This window comes from Podarcis melisellensis (assembly GCF_964234715.1).
Source record: "Podarcis melisellensis genome assembly, chromosome: 2".
Classification (NCBI taxonomy): Eukaryota; Metazoa; Chordata; class Lepidosauria; order Squamata; family Lacertidae; genus Podarcis; species Podarcis melisellensis.
Window position 1 is genome coordinate 62043025 of NC_138529.1, and position 22288 is coordinate 62065312.

A 22288-nucleotide genomic window follows, 5' to 3' on the forward strand; every position below is an offset into this window, starting at 1 on the left:
CAACAACAACAACAAAATATTAAAAAATTTCATTTATACCCTGCCCATCTAGCTGGGTTTCCCCAGGCACTCTGGGCTGCTCTCAATAGAATATTAAAAAGCAAGTTCAACTTAAGTGGGAAACTGGCCCTGATTAGTAGTCCATTTGAGCCTCTCAGGGCGCTGAAGAGAAGTTTATTCTGGTCCAACCACTTAACATAGGTCTCTGCCTCAAAAATAAAACAATCCTACTCAGTTCTCTCACACGACCTACTTCTGCTGAGCCCTTCTGGGCTTGCCTCTTGAAGAGGCAGTATACAACACACACACACACAACGTACACATGTACCCTTGGCCCAGAGGTTGCTGAATGGCTTCCCACCCTTCCCTGTCAACAGTTGCCATCAGCAACAGCAGCCCACCTGTGGCAGACATGGGGAAAGGTGTTGCTCCCCAGGTGTTGTTGGCCTCTGTCTCCCACCAGACCCAGTCACCGAGGCAGAGAGAGGTGTTTACCAGAGGATGCAGGCAGATTTAGCCCCCAAAGGGATGGTGGCCCTGAGGCCTGAGCAGATGCATCTTTACTTCCTCCCATAAAAGTGAATGACTGGAATTTGTGATGCAGTGGAGCGAAATCTGCTCAGATGCTTTAGTTTTCATCAGCCAGACAGATTATACTTTAAGAAATTAAGGTATTGCAAATTCAAGCGAATGAGGCACATTACTCAGTTTCCTTCAAGATTTTTGTTTCTCAGCTTGAAGGGTTGTTTTATTTTTTTAATATCTCTACTCAAAAACAAAAACACCCCTTGCATACACTACCTTGGATATCATTCCACAGAATGACAATGTATGCATCTTTTCAATGACCTTAAGTAAATTATCGTTTGTAATTTGGATCCCCTGCATTCATCTGCAATTATATGTTTACACTGCATTCCTATACATGTTGCATCCCACGGATTTTAATGGGATTTACTTCCAGGTAAATGTGTACAGAAGTGTACCTTTATTATTAACAAATGAATTATAACCAACAACCCTTGGCCCTCAAACTAAAAAATACATAAAAACCATTCCCCAAAAGTGGGTCAAACCTGGAGTTCCCGTTTATAAGTACCACTTTATTTGAACAGGACTCTCTCTCTCTCCCTCCTTCCCGACAAAACTATTTCTTAGGCTCTGGAATTTATGGCTACACAAGATGCCTTTGTGCGCGTGCAAAAGGCCTTGGTGGGATGAGATGCAATACCCTCGAATGCCTGATCCCGACCTTTTATTTTATAAATGAAACACGGTCTGCGCGTGAATGGAAGCGCCTGAGTCCTCCTCCTCCTCTCCCTTTCCTGCGTTATCTGGGGGAAATGCGCCTTCCATCCCAGCAGAGGGCAGAGCCGCTTCCCTCCATCAAGGGCATGCTGGGTGATCATTTCCCGGTGCTCGCGGGGGGGGGATCCCTCTTTAAATGCGATTAAACCTGTGTGTCTAGTGCCTGCAGGGGAAAGGACAAGCCGGTACTTGAACTGAGCAAGCGTCTTCTGCTACGCTTGCTTGGGACGGTGTCAGGTGCTTTCTGTCTCCGACTCCTGAGCAGCTAAAGTCCAGCGTCTCGTTTTGCACCCGCCCTTTCCGCGCTTGTGATCCGCCTGCTCGCTTCGCTTCCTCGGTCTCCTTGGCGCTGCGTTCAGTTTCAGCCTCGCCTTCCTGCGTTCCGGAGCAGCCCCAGATATGCCCGCTTTGGCGCTCTCGCTGGCGCTGTGCGCCCTGCAGATGTTGCCAGCTGTGGTCGGCGGCCCTCCCCAACAGCGGTTCGCCGTGCTGGACAAGCCCTGGCCCCTGAGGCTCACCAAGGTAAGGGGCCAGCTGTTCGGCATCTCTTGCGGGGTGGAAGAAACACCGCGGACAGAATCATTGCCGCACACAGGAAGAACAAGGCTATAGTTCTGAGTTCCTCCCTTGCGGTTTTATAAATCATTTAATGTGTCAACACGAATAGAAGTGCAGTTGTTGGAGGAGGGATTATTACTGTGGCCCATCTTTTTGTGCCTGCCTAACAACCGTGTCATGCTTATAATATTTTATTCTCTTGTTAATTATGCTGTCTTAAATGTGCTTTTTATATTTGACTTCTCTTCGCAGTGTTTTCTTTTGAAATGTTTAAGATTTTGTTTTTTGTTAACTTTGTGTTAAATATGTATTCTGCAGTTGACCTCCTTTGTAGTGTTTTCTTTTGAAAATCTTTTGAGGTGGTATTTTGGTTTCCTGTTGACTGTGTTGCTTTGACTGTACTTGATATCTAACTTTCTTCAGAAATGTTTGAGTCTGCATTGTTTTATTGATGTTTAATATGCTGTAAACCGCTTTGAGATTTATATTTCTTAAAAATATAAAGCGGTATAGAAATGAAATAATAATAATTGAAATTAATAAGATTTTGGAATGCAGAAATACTGTAAAGAAAATCAAATCTAGCATCTGGGGGGCAACTTTATCTAAATTATATAATTCTGGATTTGAACGATTGGTATTAATAATTGTATTGTAAATTGATATTGTTATAATGAGGCTATTATTGGATTGTAATTGAAAACTAATAAAACTTAATATTAAAGGGAGTGTGGGATGGGGGTGTCGTTGTTAAATGGGAAATATTTGGGTGGGGGGGCATGTCTCCAATGTTTGCACACTGGTGGTACCCATCTTGGCATTGGTGAGTCACACACACCTCTGCTAGGATAGCCCATTATGGCAGGGCTAGCCAGCATAGCTCCCTCCAGATGTTGCTGGATGGACTGCTACTCCCCTTATCCCCAACCTTTGGCCATGATGGCCGGGGTCAATTGCAGGTGCACTCCAATATCTGGAGAGCACTATGTCAGCAATCCCTGCTTCAACATATTTCTCGGGGCCTAATTTTGCTTCCGCAGAAGTGTCTGCCTTGTAAAAGGCTTCAAAAAATTGCTTTCTCTTTCAGGCTATAAGTGCATTTCTGCACAGAGATACTGTACATTTGCATGTGGAAAACTCTTCTCATTCCATGTGGTGGGAGGCTATTCTTACAGTTGACGCTGCCTGCTTCCTTTAGCCTCTCTGTTGAGGTCTGCATTGATAACTAGCCCCTTCCAAAAGTCGGTATAATTAATGAAGCTCTAGCAACAAAGCTAAGAGTCTTGTGGCACCTTAAAGATTAATAAATTTATCATGGCATGATCTTTCAATGTGCTGCAATCAGGAGCTGTTCAACGGTGGAATGGACTCTCTGCAGAAGGTGGTGGGTTCTCCTTCCTTGGAGGTTTTTAAGCAGACGTTGGCTGGCCTTCTTTCAGGGATGCTTTAGCTGCATTGCACAGGGTTGGACTAGATGAAGCTCGGGGAGCTGTGCTATGATTCAGTCCTTAAACCTCTGTTTCCATAGGTAGCCACAATGACTCTGCATATGCTGGGTTTAGTGTTTCAGTTAATGCTTGCCACTTACGGAAAGTGAATTAGATAAGTGTTAATTGGATAAGTGTTAGATGTTCATCAGTGTGATGGTGTGGCATTAATAGGTTTGCATAACATAGTCTAGGAATAATAAGTGGAGCTCTAATTGGGCCTGCTTGCTCTGCCAGGATAATACTGTGCCCACTAGTGACAGGTGGAATGTGGAGCATTACAATCTGCCCAGCTGACGTGGGATGGATCAGAGCCAGTTATTGGGTTGGAAGGTTTTCAGACTGTAATGATCTGTGGTAAGCTCATCAAGCGTTATTGCTTGTCATTCAGTGGCAGCATCTTGACCCAGGCGAACATGGCTACTTGCAAAGCTACACCAGGGTCGTGTGGACTTGTACAAGTCAAGATGTAAGGTAGTAATTACAGTTATAGTGTACGACTTATTTGCACCAGGTTTTCCTGTGTGTTTGCAGCTGTTCGCGTTCCCATTTAATTCGCAGACCACAGGACATTGCCCTCAAAGAACAGTACAGTGGTACCTCGGGTTACATACGCTTCAGGTTACATACGCTTCAGGTTACAGACTCCGCTAACCCAGAAATATTACCTCGGGTTAAGAACTTTGCTTCAGGATGAGAACAGAAATCGTGCTTTGGCGGCGCAGCGGCAGCAGGAGGCCCCATTAGCTAAAGTGGTGCTTCAGGTTAAGAACAGTTTCAGGTTAAGAACGGACCTCCGGAACGGATTAAGTTCTTAACCCGTGGTACCACTGTAGTCTCAATACTTACCCCCTGTAAATTCAGGTTTGCCCAAGATAGGGGAAAATGGGGCTCTAAACTGCTCTACCAGGGCTACAGGCTATTTGTTTCAGTGTTTTGGGGTGGGTGGATTAATGGTCACTTTCTGCTATTCTCCTTTCCATGCCTGCTGCTTCCTTAGTGCTTTCATCCCCCCCCCCCCCAGCTGTGGTCATAACTATTTCCGGTGCTCTCCCGATCTTTTTGATCCCTCAGATTTGCAGAAAGCCAGAAAACTGCAGAAGCAAATCATATTTAAAAAAACATCACCAGATATATTGGGCAGCAATCCGAAAAGTGTGTGTCGAGTGTTTACAATCACTTTAATTTCTTTTCCAGCATGCCAGTAATGGAGAGTCAGGCACTTAGCCTCTCTCTCTCTCTCTCTCTCTCTCTCTCTCTCTCTCTCTCTCTCTCTGTCTCTTCCCTCAGATTTGCAAGAAAACTGTACAAGCAAATTTACAAGTTGCCTGATGGTGTGCTTTTGCAAACTTCTTGAGCAGGGAATCTTTTTTTTAAAAAAGGCTCTGTGCACATGCCTTGTCAGTATTTAACTGGCGTAATAGAAGCAACAAATTTGAAGGCAAACACAAGCACAAAAGGGAAAGCCTGCTGTTATGATTGGGAAAAGAACAAAGTTGTTCCTCATATGCAAATTCACATGTGTGGGTGTGGATTTCTGTGGTCTAATTCAAACTGGTGGGGTAGGATGGGGGGAGAGTTAACAGCAGAGTAATGCTCAAGTGTGGACAAGCCCATGGATCGTAGTAACTGTTGGTAATAGGAAAATGCCCAAGGCTTTGCAGTTGAATGTGAATTTGAATCAGAATTTGCCTACACGCCCCAAACCTCCCATTGCTTAATATGCTGATCTCTCTTTCTTTCCATTTCATTTCAACCATAAAAACGATGTTGCAAGTGCAGTTAGATGTTTCTCTTGGCACTATGTGACTAAGCAGCGTACTGCGACTGATCCTCAAATATTATAGCTCAATTGGTAGAGCATAAGACTTGCAATCTCAGGGTTGTGGGTTCGAACCTCCCATTGGACAAAATGTGCATTGCAGGGCGTTGGACTGGATGACCCTTGTGGTCCTGTCCGACTCTACAATTCTATGATTCTCTATAGCAATAAGATCCTGAAGCAAGTCATTTGTTCTATCTGTTCAGTACTGTGTATAATATAAGAGTTTCTGCATCAAAAATAAGGTCCGTATAGTTAAAGCCATGGTTTTCCCAGTAGTGATGTATGGAAGTGAGAGCTGGACCATAAAGAAGGCTGATCGCCGAAGAATTGATGCTTTTGAATTACGGTGCTGGAGGAGACTCTCGAGAGTCCCATGGACTGCAAGAAAATCAAAACTATCCATTCTTAAGGAAATCAGCCCCTCACTGGAAGGACAGATCCTGAAGCTGAGGCTCCAATACTTTGGCCACCTCATGAGAAGAGAAGACTCCCTGGAAAAGACCCTGATGTTGGGAAAGATTGAGGGCACAAGAAGAAGGGGACGACAGAGGACGGGATGGTTGGACAGCATTTTCGAAGCTACAAACATGAGTCTGACCAAACTGCAGGAGGCAGTGGAAGACAGGAGTGCCTGGCGTGCTCTAGTCCATGGGGTCATGAAGAGTCGGTCACGACTAAATGACTAAACAACAACAACAACATCAAAAATGGGGAACCTGCGGGCCTCTAGATCACTTCAGCTGGTGGTTGGGCCCTGCTTATATGCAGATGCTGAGAACTGAAACTGTGATCTTTTGCAATCAAAATATGTGAAATACAGCACTTCTCCATTCCACGCCTTGAGTCCACATGCTACCTGGGGAACTTGTTTTGTTAAGAACATTTGTTCCATGTCTGAAAAAAGAAATTTTGTAGAGTTCATGACAAGCAGAAGTGTTTCTTCCATAACCTAACCGTAAACAGCCCCCTCTCCAATTTGTTGTGTTTTTTTTCCCTACCTCTGAATTCCAGCTTTGTATTAGTAGCAACCTTCCCAAGACATTTAAACCTTGGGACAAAACTTTCCTGTCTAGAATGGTTTGTTTTTATTAACTTATTTTATTAGTTTATAAAACGCCTTCTACATAAATTTACAAACATAAAACAGCTGAGAATAATTTTTAAGAGTACCCAAAATAAATGGTGATAGGTTTAAAAATGATACAAAATGAGCAATACAGAATTATGTGTACTCAATTCCTATACCGGCTACATAGGAAGCTGTCTCATACTGAGTCAGACCATTGCATCCCATTTTGTCTGGCTCTCCAGGGTTTCAGGTAAGGAATTGTTCCCAGCCGCTGCATTTCCCAAAAGTGCCTAAGGTTTCCCCCTCCCTCTTGGGTCACATTTGGAGGTGATCTGCATTGTCAGAAATGCCACATAGTATTTCTGGAACTGTGCTACTTCAGAATTCAGGCATGCTATTGTACGATGGAACTTTCTTCCGTTTCAAAACTTTTATGCCTGTGGGAAGCTAGCATAGAATCATAGATTTGGAAGAGATGCCCAAGGCATCTCTACTAAAGCATCCATGGCAGGTGGCCCTCCAGCCTCTTCTTTAGTGAAGGAGAGTCCACCACCTTCTGAGGAAGTCCGTTCCATGGTCAAACAGCCTTTTCCATCTGTGACCTCTGTGAAGTCCAAAATGAAAAGTTAGCTGGTTGGTCAAATGTTATTGGTTATAAAAGCCATTGGTTATAAAAGAAATGGCCACCGGACCATTAATATATATATATATATCTTTGAAGGAGGAATGTCGTTCTTTAATTACAAGGGCAAACCAACGATAATCGTCTTGGTGAGTGGGGTGTTGTTCACTGCCAAAATGTTTCGGATAATTTCCATAACCAGCACTATAGTCCACATTTCACCAGTCACAGAAGTCAGTTACAGAGCTAATTGTAGCAATCACTTCAAAGTATATTGCGTAACTGTGGCTAACAAACTGTGTCGACATGCTGATGTGGGAGGAGGGTTGTACATTCTGAGCATATATCTGAGCAGGATGAGAGAAAGCCAAGGTTATCTTGCTTCTGGAATGCCAATGCCTTCCCTCCTGACAGTTCTACTTGCTTTAGGGCAAAAACTAGGCCTGTTTAACAGGACCCACAGTGAACTTGCGAACATCAGCTGATGTCCCAGTATCCTGTCAAATTCTTTACTGCTTTTTGAAGTAGTGTACTCTTGCCGATTGCTCAACACCCAACTGCTGCCTTACTCTGGATGTTCTAATTATCATAGAATTGTAGAACTGGAGAGTTGGAAGGGACCTCGAGGGCCATCTAGTCCAACCCCCTTTTTGCCTAATGTGGGGCTCGAACTCACAATCCTGCGATTAAGAGTCTCATGCTCTATCTATTGAGTTACAGCAACCCAGAGTCTCTGCATTGAGCACTCTTGAGGCGCATGGATATTGTTTGTGGAAGTCCCCATTTGCACCCGCAGAAAACTGAAACCTCTTTTCAGTGTTGCACTGAAGACCTTACTGGCATGCCCAAACCTTTTCATTACTCAATATATTTTCATGCTTTGTTTTATACTGTTGTAAACTGCTCAGAGGCTTGTGAGTTTGTTTTGCGGTGAAACAGTTTGTAAATGTTGTCAGATAAAACAAGAAATAATGCCCGGCCTTAGACATGTTTTGGCAACGTGGCTTTTCATTTGCAAAGCTACAGTGGCATATGGTTGCCCAGTATTTTGGTCCTTGTTGGGCTAAGTGGGTGGTCAAGGGACACTTTAGACTAAGCTTCCGCAAACTCAGCCCTCCAGATGTTTTGAGACTACAATTCCCATCGTCCCTGACCACTGGTCCTCCTAGCTAGGATCATGGGAGTTGTAGGCCAAAAACATCTGGAGGGCCAAGTTTGAGGAAACCTGCTTTAGGCCACCAGTGCCTCACTTGTGGCCCACTGGTTTTTCCTTGACTCAGCTCCCATTATCCCTGAGCATGGGCCATCCTGGCAGATGGGATTTGGGTATCCAACCACCTCTGGAGGGCCACAGGATTCCCAACCCTCCTCTTAGACCACTGCTTTTTAGAGAGAGAAAATCTCATCCGAGAGCCTCATGAGAACACCCTTCCATATCACTTATTTAATGTTAAACGTTGGGAGTCTGATCTCTGATAAAGGACCCTAAGCTGAGAAATGGGATGGGGGAGCCTTAGAAGGATACGTGCCTTTCTCAAGGTTGGTGAATCATTGAAGTTGGGCTGTACCCCTAACTGAGGACAGTGGGCAGGACACCATGAGCTTCACGGAGTGTCTGAGGAGTGCTGTGGCTCCAACATGTAGAGGCCTGGAGTGCTGTGTGATGAAATAAGATGTTGGTGCTGTACTCTGTCAAAAGAGATCCTTGGGAACATCTAGGCAGGTGCCCTTGAGATGACAGAGGTTTTACGGGTTGGGGCCAAGGGGAGTTGCCCCTGTCTAACCAGTCTGTTCAATGGCTGAATCAAACGCTGGGAAACTCCTAAGCCCAAAAAAAGCACTCCTGGGAATGAGTTGGAGTCTCGACAGCAGGTATGCTTGCCAGGTGTGCTGGATGCTGATTACAGAGCTTAGGAAATGGACGTCGCCTGAGGTGACCTTAAAAGTGCCGTCATCACCTGCAGATGAACATGGATCATTGGCATGCTTGCCGACAAAAGGGGAGGGGAACAGCCCTCCAATAGTGGTGGGAAATGAATTGAAGACCACCAAGGGCAAGCCTGCCCACCCATCCAATTTTATTATGTGCATTTGTCTTAAAATCTGTTGGTTTCATCTACTTTTGATAATTTTATTACGTCTGCTGGTTTTGTTGCAATTTTTAAATTAAGGTTTCATGCCTTTTTGTTTGTAAGATTTTTGTTCTTGATTAAGTGGTGCAGAACTTTTGCCAAATAAAGCCTCTTCCTGCGGTATATGGAGGCTGGCGTAAGGCAATGGCATAGTCTGCTTGGTGCAGCATTGCCAAGTTTTCCAGTTCTGTGACGCCTGGGTAGATAGAAGCTTGTTTGTGTTATCAGAAGACAGGAATGCAAGGTCCACGGAGCATTGTTTGAAATAGGACTCCCGCTTTCCTTAATCAAGGCCTGCTGGTTGGAAGATTCCCACAAAAGTCTGCTTTGGAATCTTCCGCTATGTTCACCTTTGCTTTACTTGCTTGGTGTGATGACAAGGGCCAGACTGAGTACCTTCCTCCACTTTAAGCTCCACACGTTTATTCTAACATATTTTCTCCTCTAAACCCTTCAGATCCAAAACTTCGCATGGCAGAACTGTGGCCCCCCCTCTGATCCTGCTGTAATCAGGAGTTTGTCCATATCTCCAGATCCAGTTTCGATGCCGGGAGATGTGACAGTCAGCGTAGCCGCTGCTACCACTGTGGCCCTCACTTCACCTCTGAAGGTATGTATGTGGAAGGCCAGTGGGCCAAGCCAGGCAGAAGTGGTTCCTTCACACTGGGAACAGTTTCAGTGCTCTAACAAGGACAAACGTGACTTGATGAAGCGTGTTTGCAACTATGGGCTCCTCTGCACCTCTGTTTGCCCCACTGCTTTCTCCCAGGAAAACCCGTGGTTTCACACGGAGTCAGAACAATCTGCAATGGGGTTTTCCACAGGTTTCTGTTTGTTCCCATTTTGCACTAAACTGCAGGTTTACTCCGGAAAAGTGGCAGGACAAAGGCAAAACTGCTTGGACCTGTGCTTTTTAGGCACGGGACAAGTGGAAGTGTGGACCAAGGCCTATCTGGGACTGGCACTAGATTGCATTGGGGCATCAGGAATGCCAAATCCAGGTGTGGGCCACAGCTTTCCCCACTTCCTTTCTTTTTCTTCCCCTCCAGAGTTGTGGTCAGAAAGAAGACATCTTTTCCAAAAGGACAGGCATGGGGAACTTGTGGCCTTCTAGATGCTGCTAGACCCCGGCTCCCATCACCTCTGACCATTGGCTGTGCTGGCTGGGGCTGGTGGGAATGAGAGCTCAGTAGCAGGAGCTAGAATAGAGGATATACAGTGGTACCTCGGGTTACATACGCTTCAGGTTACAGACCCCGCTAACCCAGAAATATTACCTCAGGTTAAGAACTTTGCTTCAGGATGAGAACAGAAATCATGTGCTGGTGGCATGGCAGCAGCAGGAGGCCTTATTAGCTAAAGTGGTGCTTCAGGTTAAGAACAGTTTCAGGTTAAGTATGGACCTCTGGAACGAATTAAGTACTTAACCTGAGGGACCACTGTATTCAAGATTTACAGGCCCCTCTTTTCTTTTCTGTTTTTCTTTTCCAAGTAAAGGAATTTGATATGTAAGTGCATGTCAAGAAAATATGAGCCAATAAAATGTGATCTGGGGAAAAAAGGACTTCATTAGATGGGGCGAGTCTCTCTCACTGACATAGGATCTCCGTCCGAGTCTCTGAATGGAGAACTGAAATCATAGAATCATAGAGTTGGAAGGGACCCTGAGGGTCGCCTAGTCTAGCCCCCTGCAATGCAGGACTATGCAGCTGTCCCATACAGGGACTGAACCTGCAACCTTGGCGTTATCAGTACCGCTCTCTAACCAACCGAGCTATCCAGTCCTGTGTTTAAATGGGAAATATCCCTTAGGATAAGGCAGAGGGGTGTGCACTGCCTTTCTCCCTGTAAATCAGCCAGCATAATACAAATCTTTAGATGGGGCAGGGCTTGTGAAAAGCTCCTGAGGCATGTTTTCCCTAATAAGAGGTTTCCCTTCTCTAATGTGCTAATGTGGGGTAATTTGAGCCTAAAACATCTAGTCATTAGGAAGACGACATATGAACATTTCTACTTGACATGTCGCACAGGTAGGCTGAGCAGAAATGGGAGCTTTCTTCTGCACAACAATTTAGACCCCTTAACAGGCTGCGACGGCCAAAGAAACAAAACTGGGACAACCTAGTGTTGGTCACTCTCCAGAATCCCCTTTTTGAAATAGAAGTATGTTGTGCTGAGTTGAGCAAACCCCTTAGTCCTGTGGCTGGTAGGAGCTGGCCTTATGCTGAAATGTTACTGTGTGGTTTTCAGTGGGATCAAGTTCTGCTGGTGTGGGTATGAAGCACTCAAAATTCCTGCTATGCTAACCACCGCTGAGCACCTGGTTGTCTATCAGCAGGAACTGGGCTGGGCCCAGCTGCATCCTCCCCTGTTAAGCAACTGCATGACCATAGAATTGTAGACCTGGGAGGGACCTTGGGGGTTCAACCCCCTGCATTGCTGGAATAGGATGTTGAAATCTGTTTCATTTGCATGTGTTAAGTCTCAACCTTACCTCTTAGTGCAGCCAAGTGGGGTGGGGTAGGGGGTGGGCTTGGGGGCTTGACAGAGAACCCTGGAAGAGGCAGTGTCAGTATTGAAATGGCCTCCCTTTTGGAAAGATGGTGATTATTTATAGAGAATACTCCTAACGCAGGCCAAAACATGCTGGTCTGTGTTTGTGGGTTGCATTGAAGCAACACATCTGATCAAAATCTTGGTAGCTAAGATATGTATACAGTGGTACCTCAGGTTACATACACTTCAGGTTACAGACTCTGCTAACCCAGAAATAGTACCTCGGGTTAAGAACTTTGCTTCAGGATGAGAACAGAAATCGTGCTCTGGCGGCGCGGCAGCAGCGGGAGTCCCTATTAGCTAAAGTGGTGCTTCAGGTTAAGAACAGTTTCAGGTTAAGAACAGACCTCCGGAACGAATTAAGTACTTAACCTGAGGTACCACTGTATGTCAAATGCCTACACACAAACACCTTCTCTTTCCGGGCCCTAGGCCTGGAAACTTTGATTGTGTGACTTCGATGATGCAAGTCGCTTGGGTCTTTACCTCTCTTGCTAGTACAGTCATATCTCAGGTTAAATGTACTTCAGGTTGAGCATTTTCAGGTTACGGTCCGCAGCGCCCCGGAAGTAACGGAGCGTGTTACTTCTGGGTTTTGCCACTTGCACATGCACAGACGCTCAAAAATGATGTCACTCGCATGTGCGGAAGCGGCGAATCACGACGCACGCATGCGCGCTCAGACATGGGTTGCGTTCACTTCAGCATGCGAACGGGGCTCCGGAACGGATCCCGTTCGCATCCAGAGGTACCACTGTATAATTCTACTGGTGATTTTCAGAGCTGTCTTTAATCTCATGCTCGTGTTTAGTGGTGGTATTCCTGCTTTAGAGGTGAAGGAAACAGGAGCACAGAGCTCCTATGTGTAGAACCATAGAGTTGGAAGGGATCTCTAGTCCCCCTACAATGCCAAATTTACATCTACAGAATCCCTGAGGCCATCCAGCCTCTGCTTAAAAACTTCCAATGAAGTAGAGGCCACCACCTTCTGATGTCCGGTAGTCAGTTCTGCTGCTGAGCAGCTCTTCCCTTCAGAGAGTTAGGTTTAGTCGGAATCTTTCTTGTAATTTGGATCTGTTGGTTCGAGTCCTACCCTCTACAGCAGGAGAAAACAAGCATGTTCCCTATTCCATGTGACACCCCTTCAGATATTTGAAGAAGGCTATCGTATCATATCTCCTCTCAGTCTCCTCTTTTCCAGGCTGAACGTATCCAACTCCTTCAACCATTCCCCTTAAGTCTTGGTTTCCAGACCCTCCTCTGCACACGTTCCAGCTTGTCTGATGACCTGCAGGGAAACTGAAGCAGAAAAGGAAAATGCACTCCACTGACCATGAGATAACCTATAGGACTTAACTAGCAGGGAAGCCCTTCAGCCTCCTTAAAGACCTTTCTTATAAGCAGCTCCACACTTGAGCTTATATTGGGCCTTTAGGCTACCAGTTGTTTTTTGCCACTTCCTATCCTGTGACAGATTCCCTGGACAGCTGCAGACATGGAATTCTTCCTGGGTTGGTCCAGGCGCCACAGCAAACCATGATTTGTCAAGCGCACGGACTTGGTGTGAGGGTTCGATCTTGGTTCCTTATTCTTTCCTGCAGGGCAAGCACAAACCATAGTTGGCCCGTTAGGCCAAAATGGCAAACCGAGGTTGCCGCAAACCAGAAAAGGAGGCGGGAAATTGCTGCAAGGGAGGGAGAAGTGTGTGCTTGGATGCTCAGTCTGGGCTCACATTTGTAATGCTAAACCGTGGTCTGCCATTCCATCTTGCCACAGCAAAAGCATGCACCTTTCTCGAATGGGCTTGAGATATGAGAAAGAAGGCTGTGATGAGTCTTCATAACCAAGTAGATGTAGAGAGTTTAAACGTGAGGCATCGGAGGAAGTGCAAGTGAGCTTCACTTCCTTTTACGAGGCTTCAGATGCAATATGGAAAGAGGAGGTGACCTCCAAAGAGGAACCTGTGTGTGTGTGTGTATGCATGCATGCACCACCTGTTTCCCATTCAGAAAGCTGTGGCCTTTTGCTTCATTCTCAATGTGGGTGCCACCATTTCTGGGACCCCAGTGGACACCTTGCCACCCCTCCACTTACACTGCCTTCCTGCATCTCCCCACAAGCTCCCTAATTATTATTTTTTGCAAGATTCCTTTTTTGAAACATGGGGAAGAAGCGTCACAAGAGGTAGCATGACCTGCTTGTGTGTTCCTGTCCAGTGCTGCTTTTTAGGACTCTGGCACAACGGGACAGGAATCCTCCTTGAGCTGGGGCTGGCACACTCTCCCTGGTGCCCGTCCTATTTAGCAAGACCACATTGGTCCATAATGGCAATTCCTAAAGAAGGACACTGTCAGAGAACAGCTTGCTGGAGAAGAGACTCGGGGAGGCAATGCTGGGTGCTTGAGCAGTGGGATCAGGTACACCCTGGGAATATCCTTACACTGCCTCTGGTTTTCTCAAACTCTCCATGCATAGCGACAGGTCAGGCAAAGGAAAGCACGAGAGCCAGTGTGGTGTAGTGGTTAAGAGCGGTAGACTCGTAATCTGGTGAACTGGGTTCGCATCCCCACTCCTCCACATGCAGCTGCTGGGTGACCTTGGGCCAGTCACACTTCTCTGAAGTCTCTCAGCCCCACTCACCTCACAGAGTGTTTGTTGTGGGGGAGGAAGGGAAAGGAGAATGTTAGCCACTTTGAGACTCCTTAGGGTAGTGATAAAGCGGGATATCAAGTCCAAACTTCTCCTCCTACTCCTCCTCTTCTTCTTCTTCTTCTTCTTCATGGTTAAACTGTGGAGGCAGTGCCCACCACCAACCTGGATGGCTTTAAAAGAGGATTAGACAAATCCATGGGGAGGAGATGAGGCTAGCAATGGCTAATAATCACAATATGTTCTCCGTATACTGTCACAGCCAGTATGCCTCTGAAAGCTAGTTGCTGGGGAGTGCAAGCATGGAGAGTGCTCTTGCTCTCAGGTTCTGCTTAGGGGCTTCTCTCAGGCATCTGGATGTGAGAAGAGGAATCTGGACTAGATGGGTCTTTGGCCTGATCCGTCAGGGCTCTTATGTTCTGATGACACTGAAGATGCAGCTGGGGCAGAGGGCCATGGGCCCACTTAGGCGCCACAGCAAATGCCTGAATTCTCCGATGTTGCAGAAAAATGGAACTTTGCTCATTGAGGGAAATGCCTGGCATTATTATACAGAGCAGCCTTATGTTCAGTGAGAGGAAGGAAAATAGCTAAGCTCAGCTGCTCCCGAAACATCTCCGAAAGCAAGAGAGGCCCTGTGAGCTATCATGCAGGTAGGGCCTGTTTCCAAACCAGTTGGAGCTGGGAGGCTTAATTAGGGTTGTTCCTTGCCTATTCAGCCAGGTTGCATGTTTAAACCCAAGGGTGGCAGAAGTACATGTGGAAAAGATCTAGGGGTCTTGGTGGACCACAACCTTAACTTGAGTTAATAGCGTGGCGCAGCAGCAAAAAAAGCTAATGATCTTCTAGGCTGCATCAACAGCAGTTGAGTGTTCAGATCAAGGGAAGTCATAGTCCCGCTCTATTCTGCCTTGGTCAGACCACACCTGGAGTTCTATGTCCACAAATTAAGAAGGATATTGACAAGCTGGAACATGTGCCGAGGAGGGGAGACCAAGATGACCAAGGGTCTGGAAACAAAGTCTTATGAGGAACAATTGAGGAAGTTGGGTATGTTTAGGCTGGATAAGAGGAGACTGAGAGGAGATATGAAAGCCATCTTCAAATATATTGTTGGTTTTTTGTTTTTTTAAAAAACCCTGTGAAGAAGCAGCAAGTAGTTTCAGACTGAGAGGGTTTAGCAGAAGCTGTTTACTGAACTTTGTCTGTTCAGAAATGCACACGCATGCGCACACACCCATCCACATTTGTTTTTCTCTCATTGAGAGGGAAGATGCAGAGGGCAGAAGGAATTCTGAGCAGATCAGTGTCTGGGAAGGAAATGGTTAAGCAGTTCCTCTGTACACAAGCACACTTTGAAGCAGAAGCTTTTCAAGATAAAAGAAGGATGGGAGGAGGGTGGTGTATATCTGGGACAAGAACCTGCTCTAATGTGGCCATTCATTTGTTTCTTCTCAGTTTTGCCTCTGCCTGTCGAATGTTGCAGTGTTGTTCTGTGTTTCTTTATTGTTGCATACAGCCCAGTAATCTGTTACAGTGAAGGTCAATTCAGGGGGGAAAGGCATAAAGAAATCATGAATTGTTGCTCCTTACTGCCCTCTTGTGGTGGTACCTAAGAGCTGACTCCAATCAAAGCTGCAAATTAGAGCCCACTCGGGTGCTTCTGGGGACTGACAAGTTCCCAGCCTCTGGTAATAAGAGGTACCGTATATGGATGTTATCAATGGCGATGCTGATGAGGCCAATGATGAGGGATAATGGGAGTTGCGGTCTTTCAAATGATGATAGACTACAGGCTCCCCAACCCTGGCCTATAGGTAGGATGGCCAGTTGTCCAAGCTATAGTAAGCATTGAGCTGTGGGTGATTTTTGAGGAGGAAAGTCGGAGGTTAAATTAATGTTTGTGTATAATGTTTGCTTCTAGGCAGAGGTTGTTTTGGAGAAGAAGATTGGCGATATGTGGATAAAGGTCCCCTGCGTGCAAGATCTTGGCAGCTGCACCTATAATGATTTGTGTGCCATACTGGATCAGGCTATTCCTCCCGGCCAGCCATGTCCGGAACCATTGCAGTCTTATGACATTCCTTGCCATTGCCCCTTCAAAGCGGTAAGTTTAAGCTCCCCCCTCTTGGGAACCAAAGAAACAAATCCCACATGAGATGGGCAGCTGCAAGGCATGCCACCAAATTCCACATCCCTGTGGAATGTGCAGGTCCATCAGAGAAGGACAGGGGTTCCATACAGCTGATAGGCTTAACCAAGGTTTGCAGTCAAATTTGCTGCATGTTTAATAATCAAGGAAGTATGGGGGCAGGGCAGATAAAGATTTGAAACCCCCGTAGTGGAGTGCACCTATAATTAAGCTCCATGTGCATTAAAAGAAATTAAGGGAGAATGAAGTTCAGTAAAGGAATGATGGAGCTGGCTGTCTTTCCAACAGATAGCTGGGTTTCCTCTGGAAAACCAATACTTGGAGCCTGAAAGATGAGTTTTAAAACGGCATTCCTCATGCAAGTTTTGCAGACCTTTAATTCAGTCCAATTTCTGCCCAACTCTGCTCCACATCTGCATTCTGTAAACCAAAAAGGGGCAGCCTACGAGGTATTTTTCAGGGATGCTTTTAGCAGCTCCTTGTGTCCTAAGGCAAGGTTCAGAGTTAGTGCATTGCTCATATAGGGACATCTCTAGGCGGCAGCTTGGGCCTTATATGCGATGGATAAGTCAGAAGCTGCTGACTCCAGCTAACCCACTCATGCTTCTAGAAAAGAGCATCTTCTAGATTTTGACAGGCTTGAGTGCATTGGTTTGTATGTTTTCAGTTGTGCAAACTGGGTGAGCCTGCTGGCTCCCAGTGAGGGGTTGGAATATTTCAGTGGCCATACCTATCAACCTGTAATTTCTCCTTGATTTCATACTGTAAAAGATCTGCTTATTGAGTGTTACCTATTGGCACTGTTAGTATACCTGATGGAGGGAGCAGAAAGTGTTGGCTGATATGGGCTGACAGATCTTTTTGTGTGTTTTCTCCTTTCAGGGTTCTTACAACTTGCCTTCCTCCACCTTCTACATCCCCACCTTGGATTTGCCTCCCATGCTCACCAATGGGGACTACAAGTTCCAGGTTGTGCTGAGCAATGGGGACCAACAGCTGGGCTGTCTCAGGTTGTCGCTTTCCCTGCACTCTGAGAGCCGGTGGTATTGGTGACTACAACACAGGCATCTTTGGGCTTGAGTGCCACATTTCTTACTCTCCCTCCCCCTCTTGAATTGCTAATACTGTGACTTCTTAGCTGCAACTGCTTTTATGATGGCTTCTGAGAAGGAGCCAAGATGATGATGTGAACAGCAGCCTCTATCTTTCACTCTGCTTTAAATTCTTTTTTTTTTAACTTCTGCTGATTGCTTTTAATAACTTGGAAAACCCACCAAACTCAATGAAGAAATGTTCGGAAATATTTTTTTTTAAATCATAAATTGAGATGTCTGTGCCCAACCAGTGTTTATGCATTGGTTATAATGAGGGCAGCTTCCCCTAACCTTGGTCCCTTCTCCTCCAAGGCATTGTTGGACCAGAGCTCTCATCATCTCTAAACATTGGCTAGGCCGGTTGGGGATGGTGGAAGGTGTGGTCCAATAATGCCCAGGGGAGCCAGTTGGGGAAGGCTGGATCAAGACCACATCACCCTGGATATATATGCTACACAGGGGTAGGGAGTGCATAATGGCTATGCAGATAGATGTAAGTGCAACTTCTCAGCTTCGTAAAGTGGCACACGCATAATCTTTATGCATCACCGTCCATAAGATTCCTCTACACCCCCAGGGTCTCAGACTATGGGGTTGTGAGAATACGGAAAGGTTGTTGGGGTATTCTGACAGGATAGCTTGAGCAGACTCATGAAGTCGTAACCAAAGGAAGAAACCACACTTCCTGCTTTCTGCATCACAGATCAAAATAGCCAGGCAGGCTCCACCATCTCCTCTGTATTTACTTCTGCAACACCTGCTTGGTCAAGGTGGCTCCTTCACTCTGCCATACACCAAGCACGTTATATGATCAAGCAGTTCCAATCCCTCAAAAGGCCCATATCTGTTAGTCTTGTGCTGCCTAAGTTGAACTTTGTGCATGAGAACTAGTTCCAAGCAAGAGAGTGGGACAATGAAGAGAACTAAGCCTTCTATAAAACACACACACACACTTTACACCTCCTGATTCCAAACCATATATGCTGTTTCATGCTCCTGTTTATCTTCTGAACAGAAGTTTGGTGCTTGGTTAGAGAGAGGGGTTTTTGGTGGGATTTATCTGTTCAGGTTAGCTTCTGATAAAAGCAGAAGGAAAACGCTCAACATAAAAGATCTGTATGGTATTTCATGTAAGACTCTTGCCAACATTTCTGGAAAAGGACCAAATGCTTGCAGTGCTCTCCCAAGGTATCTGTGGACAGTTTGGGGACTGTTGGGCAAAGTGACAAATTTCCATCTCTGTGGGAATTTTCTCTTCTTGTTCAACTAGAAAATGAAAGATGCTTACTTAACTTCTATTTCCTAAGGAACCAATTAATCCCACACTGATGGGAGTCGGGGGGCGGCGGCGGGGGAATCACAGATCTCTATTATTCTCAAGGAGATGTGCTCTGGATTGAAGGAGAACAAAAATTCTAACATTCTAAATGGTACCATTATGAACCAAGTAATCTAATTGCATGAATCAGCCAAGTAATCTGATGACATGAATGTAAGATGTATAGCTGTTGTGCCATATGGTGACAGTTTGAGTACTGTGTATAATTTCTGTGTTCTTTGAGGTGATGAACAGATTTGCCGAATACATATTGCATGTGCAGAACTGGTAAGAGACTGTTACAATGAGCCTGGACATCTAGACTAAGAATTAGTCGTTATTCTGTGAGCTTGCTTGGTTGGTGCTCATGGAAACTCTTCCCTCAACCTCCATAATGTGGGATGGAGCCCTTGGGTGTGTTTCCTCCTTTTCTTTTCCTCCACTTGCTTCCCTCCCAATGAGACCTTAAGCTTGTAGGGGATTGTTTTAAGCCTCACACATTTTTAAGGATTTGTACCTGTACTCCAGGTATGCAACATACTTTGCCCTGTTTTATTACCCTTGTTGGTACTGACATTATTAGAACTCTGCCTGAAGTATTCAGTGGGGATGTTAATTGTAGTAACCCTCCCTACCTTGTGCCATACTGGATAGGCCATGATGACTGTGCACTTTATTTCACAGTGCCATCTTGAATATCTGAACTCCCCAAAAGCTGGTCCTTCCATGTTCCAAACATACTTTTGTGTCTTACCCATCTCTACCATGCACAATGTCTTCTTGTTCCCCTCCTATGCAAACAAATATTGAGACTCTGGGGAAAATGCATTGCAACTTATAGAGGAGCAACAGTCTAAAGGAAAAACTACCATACCATCATAGTCCTTCCAGCCCACTGCCGTCTTTAGTCCTAAGAAATCATTATTCCAGTCCACTTAAAATATCAGCCTGGAGGGCCTAAGTCCTAGTGACAAATCCCTTTGTCAGAGCTAGACTTGGCAAGGCAGCATTGCTTTATCAGCGTAGGATTTCAAATATATTTAATGTGCACACGTCCAGAGTCATGGGGAGTGGCACAAGAAAATATATTGCCCTCTAGCTTAAAAAGAACTCTTTCGTTTCCTCTTGCATCACACAATAACCCCACAGCCTCTTCCAAATAATTGCACCCAAATGCATCAATAAAAAAGTGTTTCCCCACAGCACTGCCTAAGAGGTTTGCACACAAAACCACTGCTGTGCTGTCTTGCAATGTAAGCATGCGGTTGTTATTGTGCTCCCCATGTTAAATTGTCAGACCTGTGCCCTGGGTATATGGCAGCCTGCTAGTATTACTCCATATTTTTATATGACCATGTTGCTAAAGTGCCTTGTAAGCCTTAAATAATAATGGCCGTGGTGTGTCCAGATGCTGGATATAATCACATGGATAGATGTATGGAACATGATAGATGTAGCATATGTACCTGTGGGATATATTACTTGGGAAAACACCTTTCATTCTTCAAAAAACCCTTTTTAAGCTTGCTACATTTCACAAATGATCACAATTTTCTACTGATTTCCTCTGCATTCTAATCATCTCTTAAATTATCTGTACCCTGAATGCTTAGCAGCGGCTAGCTGATTTATTTTGTGGTATCCAACTTTATGATGGAAAAAAAAAATCAAGTGGCCTTTAGTGTTGATGCCATAAGAGAGTATTGAATAAAATCTTTTTATTCCATAGCTGCTGTGTTAGTGTCTGATTGGTCTACGATTGTGTACTTATGTGGAAGTGTGGCCATGCAAATCTTTGGGAGGGTCACAGTGACACATGCTACAACACTGAATTTCATTGACAAAGAACAAAGGTTACAATGTTCACATACAGAAGGAGCCCACTGCAAATTCAGAAGACATTGTTGTCTGGTCCTGGGTTATTGGAGCTTGTCGAACTGGCAATTTGTTGTGCAGGCAGTTGTATTTATAGTTTCTTACCACAAGCTGCTGCCACATCTTTTCAACATGTGAATCCACCTAATGGTAAAAATGCAAGAATAGAAAAAAACACTCTCTATCAACATGGAACCAAAAATTTATCAATGATCAATCGTCCCTATAGGATCCTTTCTAACTTACACTTTTCGGCAGTTGCGTACACCTCCATTTTATGTAAGTTTTGCATTTCTCTTCACGTCTTCAAATGCAAGGCTCATTTTAAGACTCACCTAACTGGTGTTGTCTAGGCGTAGTACAAAATGCACCCACGCTGCAATGATGCATCTTCTTTTTTCCACTATTTCCTCTGATTATTATGCTAAAGTAGATAGGAGAGATATGCTGAAGGTTGAGGATTGGAGTATTTATTACTGAGCCTTGCGTTGGGTTTTTACCATTCCTCTACATAACTACATCTGGATAGAGTGGCTGATAGTTACACAGATTATGTAGTCCATTTAGTCTCAAGCAGGATATTGTATATATGTAGCAGTGAACACAACGCTATGGAAATCCCATTATAAGTGAATATGCAATGCGTACACAAGCTCAGTTGAGTCTCAGACCTTGAGATGAATGCTGCTTGGTGGTGGCATCTGAGGAATCATCAATTCTGAATTTGGGAACTTACCTGGAAAGCAGTTTTTTGTGACCGTGGAATGCAGGAAGCTGCCTTCTACCCTTGGTCTATACCTGGGATGGGAAACTTGTGGCCCTCAAGATGTGTATGACTCCCAACTTCCATCCATCCCAACCTGCATAGCCAATGATCAGGAATTATGAGAGCTGATCTGGAGAGCCAAACATCCACCCATCTCACCCAACACTAGCTGGTTTTCCAGGGTGTCAGACAGAAGCCCCTTTTCCCCCAATAGCTGGAGCTTGCACCCAGCACCTTCTGCATGCAAAACAAGTCCTCTACCACTGAGCTGCACCCCTTCACCAGTCTGGTTTGGTGCTGTAGTCCCAACCTGGAAGCTCAGGAAGTGTCCAGGAGAAAACGAAGGTAGGCTCCCACGCCCCATCACCCTCTCTCACTGTAGAATGGGAGCAATGTGCATTGTGCAATTTGTTGTGGTGGTCAGCTATAGAATGAGGCAGAGCCTAGCGCAAGCCTGGCCTGAGGCGAACTGCTCCCAGTTCTTGTAGATAAGGGAAGAAGACAGCACTGCGTGGAAATGGCCAGAGCCTGGCCCTCCACCCAGCCTAAGCTTTGGCTTGCTTTCTTTGAGCAATCAGGGTGTGGTTCTGTTATTGTCATTAAAGCAAGTTGCAATTTTCAGCTTCTTGCCTCTGTTGTGGAAGCCCTCTGTTGTGAGAATCAAGATTGCTGTTTACACACACCACACCTTTAAAGCACATATAATTTCGACAGAATATATATATTCTTTTCAATTTAATTTAATATGTTTTAATTTTTAGCCATGTTCAATTGTTTTTAAGGATGGTCTTTGGCGGTTCTTCTTTTTATCTGCAAGCCACCCTGAGTCCCATGGGGGGAGGGGAGCAGGGTGTAAATAAATATACTGTATAACAAC

The 22288-nt window shown here is 45.2% G+C and overlaps 1 protein-coding gene across 2 annotated transcripts; it reads left to right on the top strand.

Annotated features, from left to right (window-relative positions):
* The first annotated feature begins 1459 nt into the window (after positions 1 to 1459).
* GM2A (ganglioside GM2 activator) lies at positions 1460 to 20498 on the top strand. 2 transcript variants are annotated; one of them, XR_014165770.1, is made up of 5 exons: positions 1460 to 1830; positions 9459 to 9611; positions 16131 to 16313; positions 17241 to 18222; positions 18922 to 20498. XR_014165770.1 is itself a non-coding variant. In XM_081901148.1 (4 exons), the coding sequence occupies exons 1-4, from the start codon at positions 1708 to 1710 to the stop codon at positions 17409 to 17411; spliced, it is 630 nt and encodes a 209-aa protein (XP_081757274.1). In that variant the 5' UTR covers positions 1460 to 1707; the 3' UTR covers positions 17412 to 20498. The 2 variants fall into 2 exon arrangements, 1 of the variants encoding a protein (XP_081757274.1); XM_081901148.1 differs by having other exon boundaries at positions 17241 to 20498.
* Positions 20499 to 22288: the final 1790 nt, after the last annotated feature.